Raw genomic sequence first — 14,483 nt, 5'->3', positions numbered from 1 at the left:
AATGCCTAAGCCCATGTGGCTTCACTGGTGAATTCTACAGCCATTGAAAGAAAAACTGATGCCAATGCTTCACGAACTCTCCTAAAAATAAAGAGGTAGAAACATTTCCCAATTCATTCTATGAAACCAGTATTACACCAATACTGAAACCAGACAAAGGCATCACAAGAAAACTACAGACTACTATCTCTTATGAATATAAATGCAAAAATCTTCAACAAAATATTAGCAAATTAAATCCAGTAAATCAAATCAAATCAAGTGGGATGTATCCAGGAATGCAAGGACCATTCAACTGTACAAAAATCAATTCATGTAATATGTCATATTAATAGAATGGATTAAAAACCAGGAATAGAAGAGAATGTCCTCAACTTGATAAAGAACATCTACGGAAAAACCAGAGCAAAGATCATAGTTAACGGTGAAAGACTGAATACTTTCCTCCCAAGATCAGCACTGTACTAGAGGTTCTAGTCAGGGCAACTAGACAAGGAAAATAAATTAAAAACCTCTAGGTTAGAAAGAAATAAGTAAAACCATTTCTATTCCAGATGATATGATATAGTATATTAAAATCCTAAGGAACCCACCAAAAACTATTAGAATTAAGAAGCCAGTCCATCAAGGTTATAATACACAAATCAGTATATAAAAAGTAATTATATTTCTATACAACATGAATGAATAATCTAAAAATAAAATGAAGGAAACAATTTCATTTACAATAGCATCAAAAATAATAAAATACTTAGAATAAATCTGAGAAAAGAAGTGTGAAACGTGTATACTGAAAACTACAAAATATTGATAGAAATTAAAGATGACCTAAATAAATGGAAAGCTATTCTGTGTTTATGGAAAAGAAGCCTTAATATTGTTAAGATGGCAGTAGTCCTTAAAGAGACCTACAGATTCAATGCAATTCTGGCTTTTTGGTAGAAATAAACAAGCTGATACTAAAATTAATATGGAAATGCAAGGTACCCAGAATAATCAAAACAATCCTGAAAAACAAAGTTTCCAATTTCAAAACTTACTAAAAAACTATAGCAATCAATATAGTGTGGTACTTGCATAAAGGACAGACATATAGATTGATAGAAACGAATTGACAGTCCATAACAAACTCTTATATTTATGGCCAAATATTTTTTGACAAGGGTGCCAAGATAATCCAATGGGGAGAAAATAATCTTTACAAAATGGTGCTGGGACACCTGAATATATACCTGGCAAGAAAGAAAGTTGAACCTTTACCTTATACCATTTACAAAAATGAACTCATAGACTTAAGACTATAAGACTTTTAGAAGATAAACATTGAGAAAGTCTTCATGACTTTGGATTACAAATGCTTTCTAAGACATGACACCAAAAGCACAAACAACAAAAGTAAAAAATCAGGTAAACTGCACTTCATTAAAATTAAAAACCTTTGTGTTTCAAAGGACACCATCAAGAAAGTGAAAAGACAATTCACAGAAGGGGAGAAAATATTTGCAATATAAATATTTGATAAGGGGCTTTTATCCAAAATATATGAAGAACACTTAAAACTAGACAATACAAATGACACAATTAAAATGGGCAAAGAATTTGAACAGTTGTTTCTCTAAAGAAGATATACAAATGAAAAAATAAGCACATGAAAAGACACTCAACATCAGTGGGCATTAGGGAAATACAAATCAAAGCCATAATGACATACCACTTCATACCAACTAGGATGGCTAATATTTATTTGTTTATTTGTTTGTTTGTTTGTTTGTTTATAACCCAGTAATAACAAGTGTTGATGAGGATGTGGAGAAACTGGAATCCTCATACATAGCTACTGGGAATGTAAAATGGTACCGTCACTTTTAAAAAAATACTTGGCAGTTCCTCAAAATGTTAAATCTACAGTTACCATACATCCCAGCAATTCCATTTTTTGATATATTCTCAAGAGAATTGAAAACATATGTCCACACAAAAACCTGTACATGAATGATCACAGCAGAATTATTCACCATAGCTAAAAAGTGGAAACAACCCAAATGTCGACTGATGGATGGATAAACAATGTTGTGGATCCATATAATGGCATATTATTTAACCACAAAACGGAATGGAGTACTGGTCCATGCTATACCATGGACGCACCATGAAAACATTATGCTAAGTGAAAGATGACAATCACAAAACACCACATGCTGCACATACTATATGGTTCCCTTTAGGAAATGTCCAGAATAGGCAAATACGTAGAGACAGAAAGTAGATTAGTAGTTGCCAGGGGCTAAGGGAAAGGGAGGTTAGGGAGTGACTACTAAAGGTACTAAACGTTCCTTGTAGGGTGATGAAAATGTTCTAAAATTAGATCGTGGTGAGGGTTGTAAAACTCTGTGAATGTACTTAAAACCACTAATTGTACTCTTTCAAAAGGAGCATTTTATGGTATATGAATTATATCTCAATAAAGCTGTTACTTTAAAGTGTGCATAAGCTTTAAACAGGCCTTTTATAGAAGAGGAAATACCTACAGTATCCTCTGCCTATCCATAGATATTTTCAAAAGCACACAAAATAAATTATATTTTGTAGGGGTACAAGTACATGTGAAAAAGAATATACAGTGTATGTTAAGGAATGATAAAAATAAAATTTAGTATAGTTGTCATTTCCAAAGTAAGGGGATGCAATTGAGCAAAGCACTTCATGGGTAACAGTTATGTTCTTTTTCTTAAACTGGGTAATGAATCATTATTCCTTACATCTTGAATACATTTTCTATTCTTGTGACTCTACTCAGTATGTAATGAAATTAACTGTAAATACATATATTTTAAATATTTTAAAACTATTTAAAAATTAAGTAAATAAAGTCGCAATAGTTTTGAGCACAGGGAATATATCCTCAAGACTCTATCCCCCCCTCCACACCCTTCTCTGTAAATTAATTTGTGTGAAAGAGTAGGAAATATGTGGTGTGCCTGTTATGGTGATTTTATAAAATAAATTATAATGAGAACCACCACCATGCAAGAACCGTATAAAAATGCTACTTTTGGGCTTCCCTGGTGGCGCAGTGGTTGAGAGTCCGCCTGCCGATGCAGGGGACACAGGTTCATGCCCCGGTCCGGGAAGATCCCACGGGCCACGGAGCGGCTGGGCCCATGAGCCATGGCTGCTGAGCCTGCGCGTCCGGAGCCTGTGCTCCGCAACGGGAGAGGTCACAGCAGTGAGAGGCCCGCGTACCGAGGAAAAAAAAGGAAAAAAAAGAAAAAATATGCTACTTTTTCACTTTGAAAGTGTATTTTTGAGATACCTTTTTTTGGCTGGAACAATATGCGAAACAATGGAGAAGCCAAGGACAAATTTAGGCAAAAGATATCAACATTCAGCCTTTGGCCCTAAACTCTTTTCCAGTGAAGAGAGGAGAGTACTTCAAAGACCATCTGCAGCTTTCTAGCTAAGAATCATAACGGGCACAAACACTCAGAATCCTCTGTTAACAGAATGGATAATTATGCCTATACATCAGAGCTGCCATGTAAGCTTCCTGCCTCCAGAGCCAGGCTCATATGCCCTGGGCTAGAAAAATTTAGTCATTGGTTTGTCACTGTTGCCCAGAAATTTTGATCTGGCTGTCACACCTGGATAGAGGCCAGAGGAACAAGAGAAAATGCCTGGTTCAGTGTTGCACCCCTTCTGGAGGTTGAGATCACCAAAAGCAAAGGATTAATAATACATTTCAGAACAGTGATGGTGAAATTCAGTGTTCTGGCACCCATGTATTTCCCTCTAGACAGTGCAGCTGGTATTTTAATTTCAACATCAAGCACAAACTCATTCTTTACTACTTTTTTTTTCCCCCTAACACTGTTAGGGCTTTTTTTTTTTTTTTTTTAAGTAAAACAAACAAAAGAAAGTATCATTTACTTGAGTTTTTAAACATGTATTCCTTAATATATGTTAAGAAGTCATTTCTAAAAACATAAAAACACCAATTTTACCAGTTTTGCCATTGAAACCCTGAAGCAATCAGAGCTGCTCCTGGCCCACATCTGTGGGGCTGAGTGAAGCATTCCTCTGGGAGGCAGAAGTTCAAAGTTGATCCTCCCTCCAGACCTCATTTCTTTTTCAAACAAAGTATTGTCTTAAAATACTGGCGTGTTTCCTAATGGTAATATTCCTGTCAGAGGCTGGGCTGCGTTATCTAAGAAAAATTTTCTTCCAGTTCACTTAGTTATTGTGCTCAGGACAAAAGGGATATATCATCTAAAGCAGTAAGTGTTCTGTGATGAGTCTTCTTTTACTAAAACAGTCTAAGTTCCTGAAAATAATTTTATGTTTAATCAACTTTTCAGCACGGTAACAAGGAATAGAGAGAGGTTACCTCCATGTACAGTTATTCTGATTAAAATATCCGTAGAGAAAGCAAGCCACTCCCACAACTGCTGCCAGGAGAAGCATCTGAGTGTAATAGCCCAGCCAGGCAAAATAGATTCCAATCTTCTCTCCATAGTATTTCCTGAAGAAAGACAGAAGTTATTTTCAGAAGAGACATATGATCACTCTGCAGCTTTATCCTAATATTAATTTCTGATTCTAAATAAAGGGGGCTTTAAAATTAAACCTCTGACTCAATTCACGCTTAAAAACATATCCATTTTCATAGCAGGCCCCAAATTCTACTGTGAAACAAGAAGTATTTTACATATCATGGAAGTACTGATCACGGATTAACCTGCTGAAAAGAAGTAAATTAGAATACAGCAAAGGAGGGGGAAATGCTGAATATGGAGCAGATAGAGAATATTGTCATCACTCTTTGTAAAGACTGGCAGATTTGATAAATTCCCCCAGATTGTTCTTAACATGCATGAAACAAATGGACACAAACAATTTGCTCAGTTACCTGTTTTTGCTTTATCTCGGGAACTTCCTTGGAGCAAATGTACCGTAAATCACAAATAATAAGAAAATGCTGATAACCATTAACTAGGAGTGGAATGGCTCTCTGACCAAAATACTTATAAAACTCATGAGAATGGGAGAGGGCAGGATGGATACAACTGAGGAATCTACCGCTCTGTATTCTTTGTATGTAGCACTTCTATTTTTCCTAAGTTTTAAAAACTCTTCAGTGTTTTTAAATTAATCTGGGGTAAATGGAAGAGGCCAGGTGGGCGAGATAAGAAAGGATGCAGAGCATGAAGCAGGGCCAGATTGTTCCTGAAAGGGAGATAAATACACACAGGCAGAGACAAAGGGTTTAGGGGTGAGGAGAAAGCAATGAGACACTTGTTTAGGTGACTCTTGCTGATACTTTTCCTCAACTCACTTTTCACTTCTGGCTCAGTAGTGGGTGGTAAAACCTGTAGGTTTACTTAGCTCTGAGGCCTCTATGAGGCTTCTGGCTCAGTTTGGAGCTGGGTTGAGCTCTGTAGGCTTAGCCTAGCGGGGACTCAGCCCTGAGAAACAGCCTGGAGTCCTAGAAGACTTCACACAGGAACATCCCTGGGCTGGACCAGCACTCACAGGGCAGCTGAGAGGAGAGCTCCCTGGTCATAGGCCTCGGTGTGGGTCACATCCATGGGGAAAAGGAAGCGCTGAGACTGATGTGGAATCAGGAACCAGGGGGAACACAGTGTGTCCGTTCTCATGCGACCGGGGCTTTGTGGTCCGGCTCATGGATGACAGGTAAATGGCAGGCTCAGGATGGTGTTTGGGAGAGAAAACCCTGGCAGTGGGTTTGAGACGTCTTGGGCTCTTTGCTGTTAGGCTTTCTGAATATGTTCTTATCAATCATGTGCCCTGGAGATACCACATTTAAAACTGGAAAGAATGTTAGAAGTCGCCTGTTCCAACTGCCCAATAGTAAAAATATCCTGTTATATTTGGAGAGCTGGTCAGGCAGTCTTTGCTTGGATATTTACAGTGACGGGGGCTCATTACTTCCGAAGGTACCCCCGTCACACTGCAGGCAAGAAGGTCAGAAAGAATTTTTTAAATCTTAAACAGAAAGCCTGCCTCCTGGTTCTTGCTGAAAGGCTGGGGAAAATGAGGAGCCCTTCAAATGGGATATTCTCTGATTATTATCTCTCTCTGCCCCAAACATCCCAATTCTTAACACCAATTTCTAAAACTTCAGCTTTGATTTTTTTAATCAAAGTTATACCTATACATTCATTAAAGAGTCAAACACTTCTATTGATAGAACACTGATTATAAAAAGAAGCAGTCTCCAACAACTTCTCCCATGTCCTGGCCAAAAGCAAGCACTTTTGACTCTTACAGCCGATTCCTGGAATATTTACCTCCATCTCTCTAAATAATATACATGTAGTGCAGTTTATTTACTTTTCAGTTTTATGTATCACCTACTGATACTCTACTTTGGAAGATGAGGTTTAAGCTCTCTTTCTTTTTTTTTTCGTTTTTTTTTTTGCAGTACGCGGGCCTCTCACTCTTGTGGCCTCTCCCATTGCGGAGCACAGGCTCTGGACGCGCAGGCTTAGCAGCCATGGCTCACGGACCCAGCCGCTCCGCGGCATGTGGGATCTTCCCGGACCGGGGCACGAACCCGTGTCCCCTGCATCAGCAGGCGGACTCTCAACCACTGCGCCACCAGGGAAGCCCCAAGCTCTCTTTCAATCCCCGTCTCATCGACACACCCACACCTCCACTCTTCCATCTTGTCGACATAGTTACAATATAATTTTGATTACAGCAATATCCTTGCTCTATAAATAGTAAGACTCCGTGAAGACTGCTCACAGCTGCTTCAAGTCATCTGCTATGCTTACTTTTTCTCTCCTGCCCAATATTTTGTTTTCTCTGGAATTAATAATTGTCTTGGTGGTTCATTGCTTAGTTTTCTGTGTACTTATCAATGATTCAACCCCAGACTTTCCTTTAATGTGTAACTTTCTCACTACTTTCTAACACATGAGGTAGCCTATCAATTTCATGTCCTTGACTCAATCTCTTCAGAGCTCCTGCCACCTGGATTAATGACTTGCTAGTCCTGCCACAGAGCTGTCACCTAGGATCGCCCTGTCCCTCTCTCAGGTTGGGAATCCCCATTTACTGAATCCACATCTTTTTCTTGGTGGAGTACCTCCTCCATTACTTTGCACATTTAAATTGTGAAAATTCCTCACACCTAATGAACAGTTTGGCCATACTGCATTTGGACCGTGAGTTAAAAAAAGCACCTTCCTGGGCTTCCCTGGTGGCGCAGTGGTTGAGAGTCCACCTGCCGATGCAGGGGACATGGGTTCGTGCCCCGGTCCGGGAGGATCCCACATGCCGCAGAGCAGCTAGGCCTGTGAGCCATGGCCACTGAGCCTGTGCGTCCGGAGCCTGTGCTCCGCAAAGGGAAAGGCCACAGCAGTGAGAGGCCTGCGTACCGAGAAAAAAAAAAAAAAAAAAAAAGCACCTTCCTCAGAAATATGAAATTATTGCTCTCTTTTCTTGTACGTTGCAGTGTTGTTGTTGAGAAATTCAATGCTATTATGAGTCTTGCTCCTTCATATGAAACCTGTTTTTCTTTCTGGAGGCTTGTAGGATCTTCTGTCTGTCTGCGGTATTTGAGAGGTCACGTTGCAGTGGCTTAATGGCTCCATGTTCATCCTCCGGGCTGGGCTCTGAGTACTCTCTGACCATCCAGAGACTCGGTGCTCAGTTCTTCAATACAGTTCTACAGGTACTTGTCATGAAATATTTATCTGATTTCCTCCTCACATTTCCTCTGTCCTTATTTTTAGCATTCCTATTATTTGTTCATTGTACATCCTGGACTGATTTTTAAATTTTTATCTTTTCCCCCATTTTCCTGCTGCTATTCCTTTATATTTTTGCTCTATGTTCTGCACAATTACTTCAACTTCATTTTTTAACACTGCTGTTGGGGTTTTTTCTGTTCTGTTCATTTTTAATTCCTAAGAGCTGCATTTTATTCTCAGAATAATCCTTTCTTTCTTTCTTTTTTAAAAAATAGAATCCTGTCCTTGTACTGTGGATACCACATCTTAGCACTCAGAGAGAGTGTTGAGGGAAACTTTGCTTTTTTTTTTCCAGGGAAAAGTCTGTTTCCTCCAGGTTGTTCTTTCTGGTTTGTTTGGTTTGCTGTTTGGGAAAGAGTTCATTTTCCCTCTGCTAACCCCTGGGAACCAGCGATGAAGGTTTAACAGCCTGAGCGCTCAAGGGGTTACTAATGGGAAGCAACAAAGGGAACATGTGGACCAGGGACAGGGAATAGTTAAATGTATTTTAGCAAAAGATACTTAAAATCATGGGGAAATTGTTTTCTTTACAGAATCCCTGCTCCCAAACAAAAACCCATAAAGAATGATTAAAAAGCCATCAAACCTATCACCCTGCCATCACACAGGCTATAGGTTTAACATAAAACGAAAATAATGGAAGGGAACCCTCATATAAATATCAACTTCAAATACTGACATGTGTACAAACATCCTCTTTCAAAATTTTATTCTACAGGATAACTCGAGTTAATGAGAGAAAGTGCCTCTTCATAATTCTGATCCAGCTAATAAATGAAGGAAGAAATTAGGGTATGACCAAATGAAACACGCAACATTCATTAATGGCTGCTATTGTCACGAGACAGACAACTGGACACTATGTACCTTTTGACAGAAGTACAAAACTCACGCAAGTATTCTTGCACAAAGTCGAACCTCAATCAGATCAAGCTTTTAGATGAGGATCAAATGACTTAACTAAAGCAAATACACAGGACAGAGAAACAAGTCTAACACCACAGGGGAGAATGAAATCAGCCAAATAGAGAACAGACAAGCCCCTCAACAACTGCAAGGAAAACAAAAAGGAAACAGGAAAATTATAGATTAGAAGCCACTTGAGAGGTATATTAGTTGCAACATCTGGACCTTGTTTGGATCCTGATTACAACTAAAAAACTGTTAAAAAAAACATATTTTTGTGATAATCAGGAAAACGTGAATACTGATTATTTCATGACTTTAAACAAAAGGAGTATTCTGGTTGTATTTAAGAGACCTTGTCATTTTACTAATGAAATGTTACACTATTTGGAATTTTCTTCAAAATGACCCAGTAGGAGGTAGAGATAAACAAGAAATAACAGCGACTAGGAGTTCATAATGTTTGGAGCTGGGTGACAGACATAGTAGGCAGACTTGCTGTACTATTCTCTCTGCTTTTGTATATGTTTGAAATTTCCCTTAATAAAATGTAAAACAAAACGAAAATTCTTCAGTGTTTTAAAACTCTCACCTTTAAGGTTAAGAGGCTTTCCCCAAGTTCAGGTGGACGGGCACTGAGATTTCATAGAAAGAACAGGCACCTGGCTCCAGGGCCACCGGGGGCCACCTTGACCCTCCTCTTCTCCTCACCCTCCACATCCAACCCATAACCACGTCCTGTCAACCCAAATCCCCAAACGCTTCTACATCTGCTCCCACGATCTCTCATCTGGCTCATGCTACTAGCCTCCTACCGGCTCACCCTGCTTCCTGTGCCCCCTGTAACCCATTCTCTACACTATCTTTGCAAAATGTAAGCGAGATAAAATTACTCGAATGCTTAAAATATTACAACAGCTTCTCACTGCACTTGTCTACACTCCTTTCCATGTTCCTGATACCCTTCTAACCTTGTGTCTCATCTTTCTCTTTCTCCTTAGCAATGGTTTTCACAATTTCCTCAAACTTGCCAAGTGTTTTTGTGCCTCGGGACCACTGTACCAGTTGCCTCTCTTCCTAGAATGACTTTTTCCAGATCCTCAAAGTACTGGCTCCTTTTCACTAGACAAATCTCAGCTCGCATGCCACCTACTCAAAGATAACTTTCTAGACTCACTTCACTCCACCCCTCCCCATCTTATCACTGTGTTATTTTCTTCATTTCAATCAGAAATTTTGTTCACTTATTTGCTTATTTTTGTTTGTTTAGTTGTTCTTGATCTATCTCTCTCCAGTAGCCTTGCCCAAACAACATAATCTTCTGGAAAGTAGCTGACATCAGTGCTTTCAGAACACAAATACTGAACTAGACATTAAATTCATATGCTGATGGAAATGGTTCCTAACAGCAGATACAGGAAAGCAGTGAAAACTGGTATCTCTTATCATACAATTTAAGCTAAATCTAATATTTACTCCTGTTTAATGAAGAATTTGGTGGGTATTTGGTCCCAGTTCCTTGGAGGTAACCTCAAATGCCTTGGAATTTCCCAAGACAGGAATGACTTTGTTATTCATGGTGGACCCTAGATGGTTTGTGCTAATGAGATGACTCAGGATGGAGACTGGCCATGCCAGAAAGACCAACCATGTGATTGGAGCCATGTGATATTGCAGGACCAACAGGAGAAGAAGGGGCTGGAGATTGAGCCATGTGGGCAATGACTCGATCAATCATGCCTAGGTAATGAAGCCTCAATAGAAACTCTGGGCAATGAAGCTCAGGGCTGCAGGTGAATTCCACTGGCTAGCAGTACCCTTGGAGGACTGTCACATTTAGAAGCCACGAGGGGAACCCTGAGCCCTTCTCACTGGAGTGCGCGCTACAACTCACCTGATAAGATCCAAGGGCTGCTTTTTGTATATGCTCCGAGGATGAGCCCATTCTCTGTACAGAAGGTAGCGTTCGTTGGGGCAACTGAGGTCCTCTGACGGACTGCTGAAGTTGCACTGGGAAGCAGAAGCAAACAAATGAGCATCACAATCACCACATGTTCATGTGTTCTGTTGATTCAATGTGGTACTAACACTTCACAGTCATTTGTAAATAAGGGGTCCTTATTTGCTGGAAGGGATGAAAATACCATGTAATTTTTAGTAAGTCTCAACCAGGGGTGATACTTGCCCCTGGAGGACCATTTGCGAATGTGGGTGGAAAGGAATGCTTGGTTGTTAGAATCCTGGGGACCACCACAGGCTCTCTCTTGGTGAGAGCTCTGAAGATGCTTAATGTTCTGTAAATGGGCCAGTCCTAAACAATGAAAAACTGGGCTGCTTAAGGGCCCAAACTGCTACACTGGAGGAACACCTGAGAGTCCAGCCCCTCCTTGGACACCCGGGGAAACCAGGGCCTTGGCTGGTTAGTGGCAGCGTCAATTCTAAAACCCAGGCTTTTTGCCCCGCAATTCAGCAGTTATTCTGTGACCACATGTAGAATATAAACAACAAAAGAGCCTGACATGATGTTATACATTTAGCTTGTTCAAGAAACCAAACTTCCTGCTTCTGCTTAAATTCAACCTGACTCACGTTCCTTCCACCTGTACTAGAACCAGAAACACCTGCTCCGCCACTTTCTAGTTGGATGACCTCGTGAGAGTCATTTAGCCTCTCCGTTTATCAATTTCCTCATCAATAAAATGGGGATCATAATAACAGCTACCTCATAGAGCTGTTAAGAGGATCAATTAATCCATGTCAATGTTAAAATATTCCCTGGCATATAATAAGTACTATATATCTGTCAGCTATTTTCATAATTACTGACAGATGTTATTATCAACCAGAAAAGTATTAGTATTAAAGCCTTAACATGGGTCCTGACATCCTCTTACTTCCTTTCCAAATACCACACAAGATCATTCCTTAGCCTGGACATGGGACTAGTGCAGTTACAAGAGGCTTTAGGGGAAAAGAACTGGGGTAGATGTCAACTGAATATTATAGAAACTTGGCATCCCATATTAATAATCATGATGGCTATTTGCAAGTGTCCCCAAAGTTCATGTCATGCTCTCATTGTTAATTTTGCTCTGGCACAAATATAAAGCACATGGACTGTAGGGCTGGACTGCTGTGTTGGGTCTCTTAGCCAGGAAGCTCAGCTTCTGCTTCTCCACCCAGCTCCCTGTTCTCTATTTATGCATGTGTATGAAGAAGCTATTTATTGTCCTAGTTTTATTATCTTATACAGTACATTTCAATATTGTCTTTATCTACAAATACATGTATTACACAGTAGCAATTATCAGTCTCAGTCTTTGCTTTCTTTGGTCTTAGAGATTCAGATACATTGACAGCGAATACAACAGGGTAACAGTGCAATATAATATAGTATTTTATTTCAATGACAGAATTTATTTTAAAAGCTTAGATATAATATCCTTGCATTTATGGAATCATTGAGGGTCTAAAGCAGTCACATTTTAAAAATTTCACTTCATGAGTGATGTTACCAGCTAGAGAAGTGCTCCTGAATTTGAGGAGTTGCTGTCATCTCAGTACATAGTCCTTAAAAAATGTCAACACTCTGCTGTATCGCCATCATGACAAGAACCCTGACAAGACGCCTGTTTAAAAGCCCTGTGATATTCCAGGGCACAGTTTGAAAATGGTATTTCAGAGGGGAAAAAGCCTGTATTACAGAAAATGATAAATGAAATGGTCTAACATGTATTTTTCTTACAAAGAACCAATACTTTTCTGGTTGATAATAATATCTGTCAGTAATTATGAAAATAGCTGACAGATAAATAGTACTTATTATATGCCAGGAACTGTTCTAACATTGACGTGGGTTAATTGACCCTCATAACCAGGGGTATCCAACCCCTGAGCCACGGACTGGTATCAGTCCATGGCCTGTTAGGAACCTGGCCGCACAGCAGGAGGTGAGTGGCTGGCAGGTGAGCGAGCCAAGCTTCATCTGTATTTACAGCCACTCCCCATCGCTCACATTACCGCCTGAGCTCCGCCTCCTGTCAGATCAGCAGTGGCATTAGATTCTCATAGGAGTGCAAACCCTACCGTGAACTGCACATGCGAGGGATCTAGGTTGCACACTCCTTATGAGAATCTAATGCCTGATGATCTGAGGTGGAGCTGAGGCAGTGATGCTAGCGCTGGGGAGCGGCTGCAAATACAGATTGTCATTAGCAGAGAGGTTTGACTGCACAGAGACCATAATAAATCAATTGCTTGCAGACTCACAAAACTGTATCAGTGAGTGGCAAGTGAAAACAAGCTCAGGGTTCCCACTGATTCTGTATTATGGTGACTTGTGTAATTATTTTATTATGTATTACAATGTAATAATAATAGAAATAAAGTGCACAATAAATGTAATGCCCTTGAATCATCCCTAAACCATCCCCGCCCCCCCATGCGTGTAAATATTGTCTTCCATGAAACCGGTCCCTGGTGCCAAAAAGGTGGGGGACCACTACTCATAACAACTCTATGAGGTAGGTACCATTATTACCCCCATTTTATTGTTGAGGAAATTGACGAACAGAGAGGCTAAATGACTTTCACAAGATCATCCAGCTAGGACGTGGCACAGCAGGTAGTTCAGCCTGAGTGTATGCTCTTAACTACTAATCTACACACTCCACACATTAACTATGGGTAAGCTACTGTTCATTCCTTTGTTCATTCATTCATTCATTCATTGACTCATTCATTCACTCATTTAAACTGAGGGGCCTCCCTGTGCCTGGGATTCAGCATTAAACAATACAACATGGTGCCTGCCCTAAATGAGCTTGTAGTCTCGCAATACATTGTCTTCATTTTATCAAGGAAGAAACAAGGTCAAGAAGTTAGCCCTTCCCTACTAACACTGGAGTACACATTAGATATTTTATTTCATTTTTGCTGTTTGACTTACATCATGGAGAGGGAAAGCTGCCTTGTAGATCCCAGAGCTTACGAGTTTGTTAATCCCAAACTTTTTAACGTTGTCCCTTACTTGATACTTGATCCGAGAAAGAATGAAGTAAACCTAAAAAGATTCAAAAATAGAGTGTGTGTTTTAGTGTAACTAACCAATCATTGTTTACTATCCTAACAGGAATTTGTAGGCGTATTTCTTTTCTTTTCTTTCCATTTTTTTGGGCAGCTTTTAAAAACCAAACCAAACCAGCCAAACTAAACCACTAATCATCCAACAGCAGGTTCTAAATCACCCAACGACAGCAGCTAAATTGGGTTTAGACTTACAATGCGGCTTCTGGTGGCTGGATTGAAGAATGTATCTCTATCTTGAATGTAAAAGTCATTCATGCGGTTCTTCTCAAATGGGGCAGTGAAAAACTCTTGCTCTGGCTTGATGATACTTTCATCCACTTGGAGGACTTTGGTAAACCAATTGAAATTATCGAAGGCTGAGGACCGGGTTTTCAGATCATTGGGTTTCAGAGGCAATTTGATGTGCATTATCTCAGCATATGTACATAGCACTTCCCATGGGGCATGTACTTTTACAAATACAAGCTTGTCATCCAAAAGCTATATTGGAAGAATGAAAACACAAACCAGAAAACCAAACCAACTATTTTCACAGTTTTAAAACACAGATTATTTTTATGTTGCATAGTTCTTTCATAAAATTACCAATATTTTAGATGAAAAAAAACAAACATGTTAATTTTTAGTCCAAATTAGTAACTAAACATAAAAACACTAGACTAGTCACTGCAGTGTTATTGTAATAATTTTTTTAAATTTCTTAAACCTAGA

General features: G+C 39.6%; 1 protein-coding gene across 1 annotated transcript in view; it reads right to left on the bottom strand.

The window, feature by feature from the left end:
• Window positions 1–14,483, bottom strand: part of ANO6 (anoctamin 6) — a gene marked incomplete at both ends in the record, with an annotated part of 210,594 nt that overhangs the window by 57,610 nt on the left and 138,501 nt on the right. The window contains 4 exons of the mRNA XM_079715964.1: window positions 4,385–4,519; window positions 10,579–10,694; window positions 13,633–13,746; window positions 13,965–14,252. Of these exons, the coding sequence (XP_079572090.1) occupies window positions 4,385–4,519; window positions 10,579–10,694; window positions 13,633–13,746; window positions 13,965–14,252 (653 nt within the window). The remainder of the gene's footprint in view (window positions 1–4,384; window positions 4,520–10,578; window positions 10,695–13,632; window positions 13,747–13,964; window positions 14,253–14,483) is intronic.

The sequence above is a fragment of the Hyperoodon ampullatus genome (assembly GCF_949752795.1).
Source record: "Hyperoodon ampullatus genome assembly, chromosome: 11".
NCBI lineage: Eukaryota > Metazoa > Chordata > Mammalia > Artiodactyla > Ziphiidae > Hyperoodon > Hyperoodon ampullatus.
This window is presented reverse-complemented; position numbering and strand designations above follow the sequence as displayed.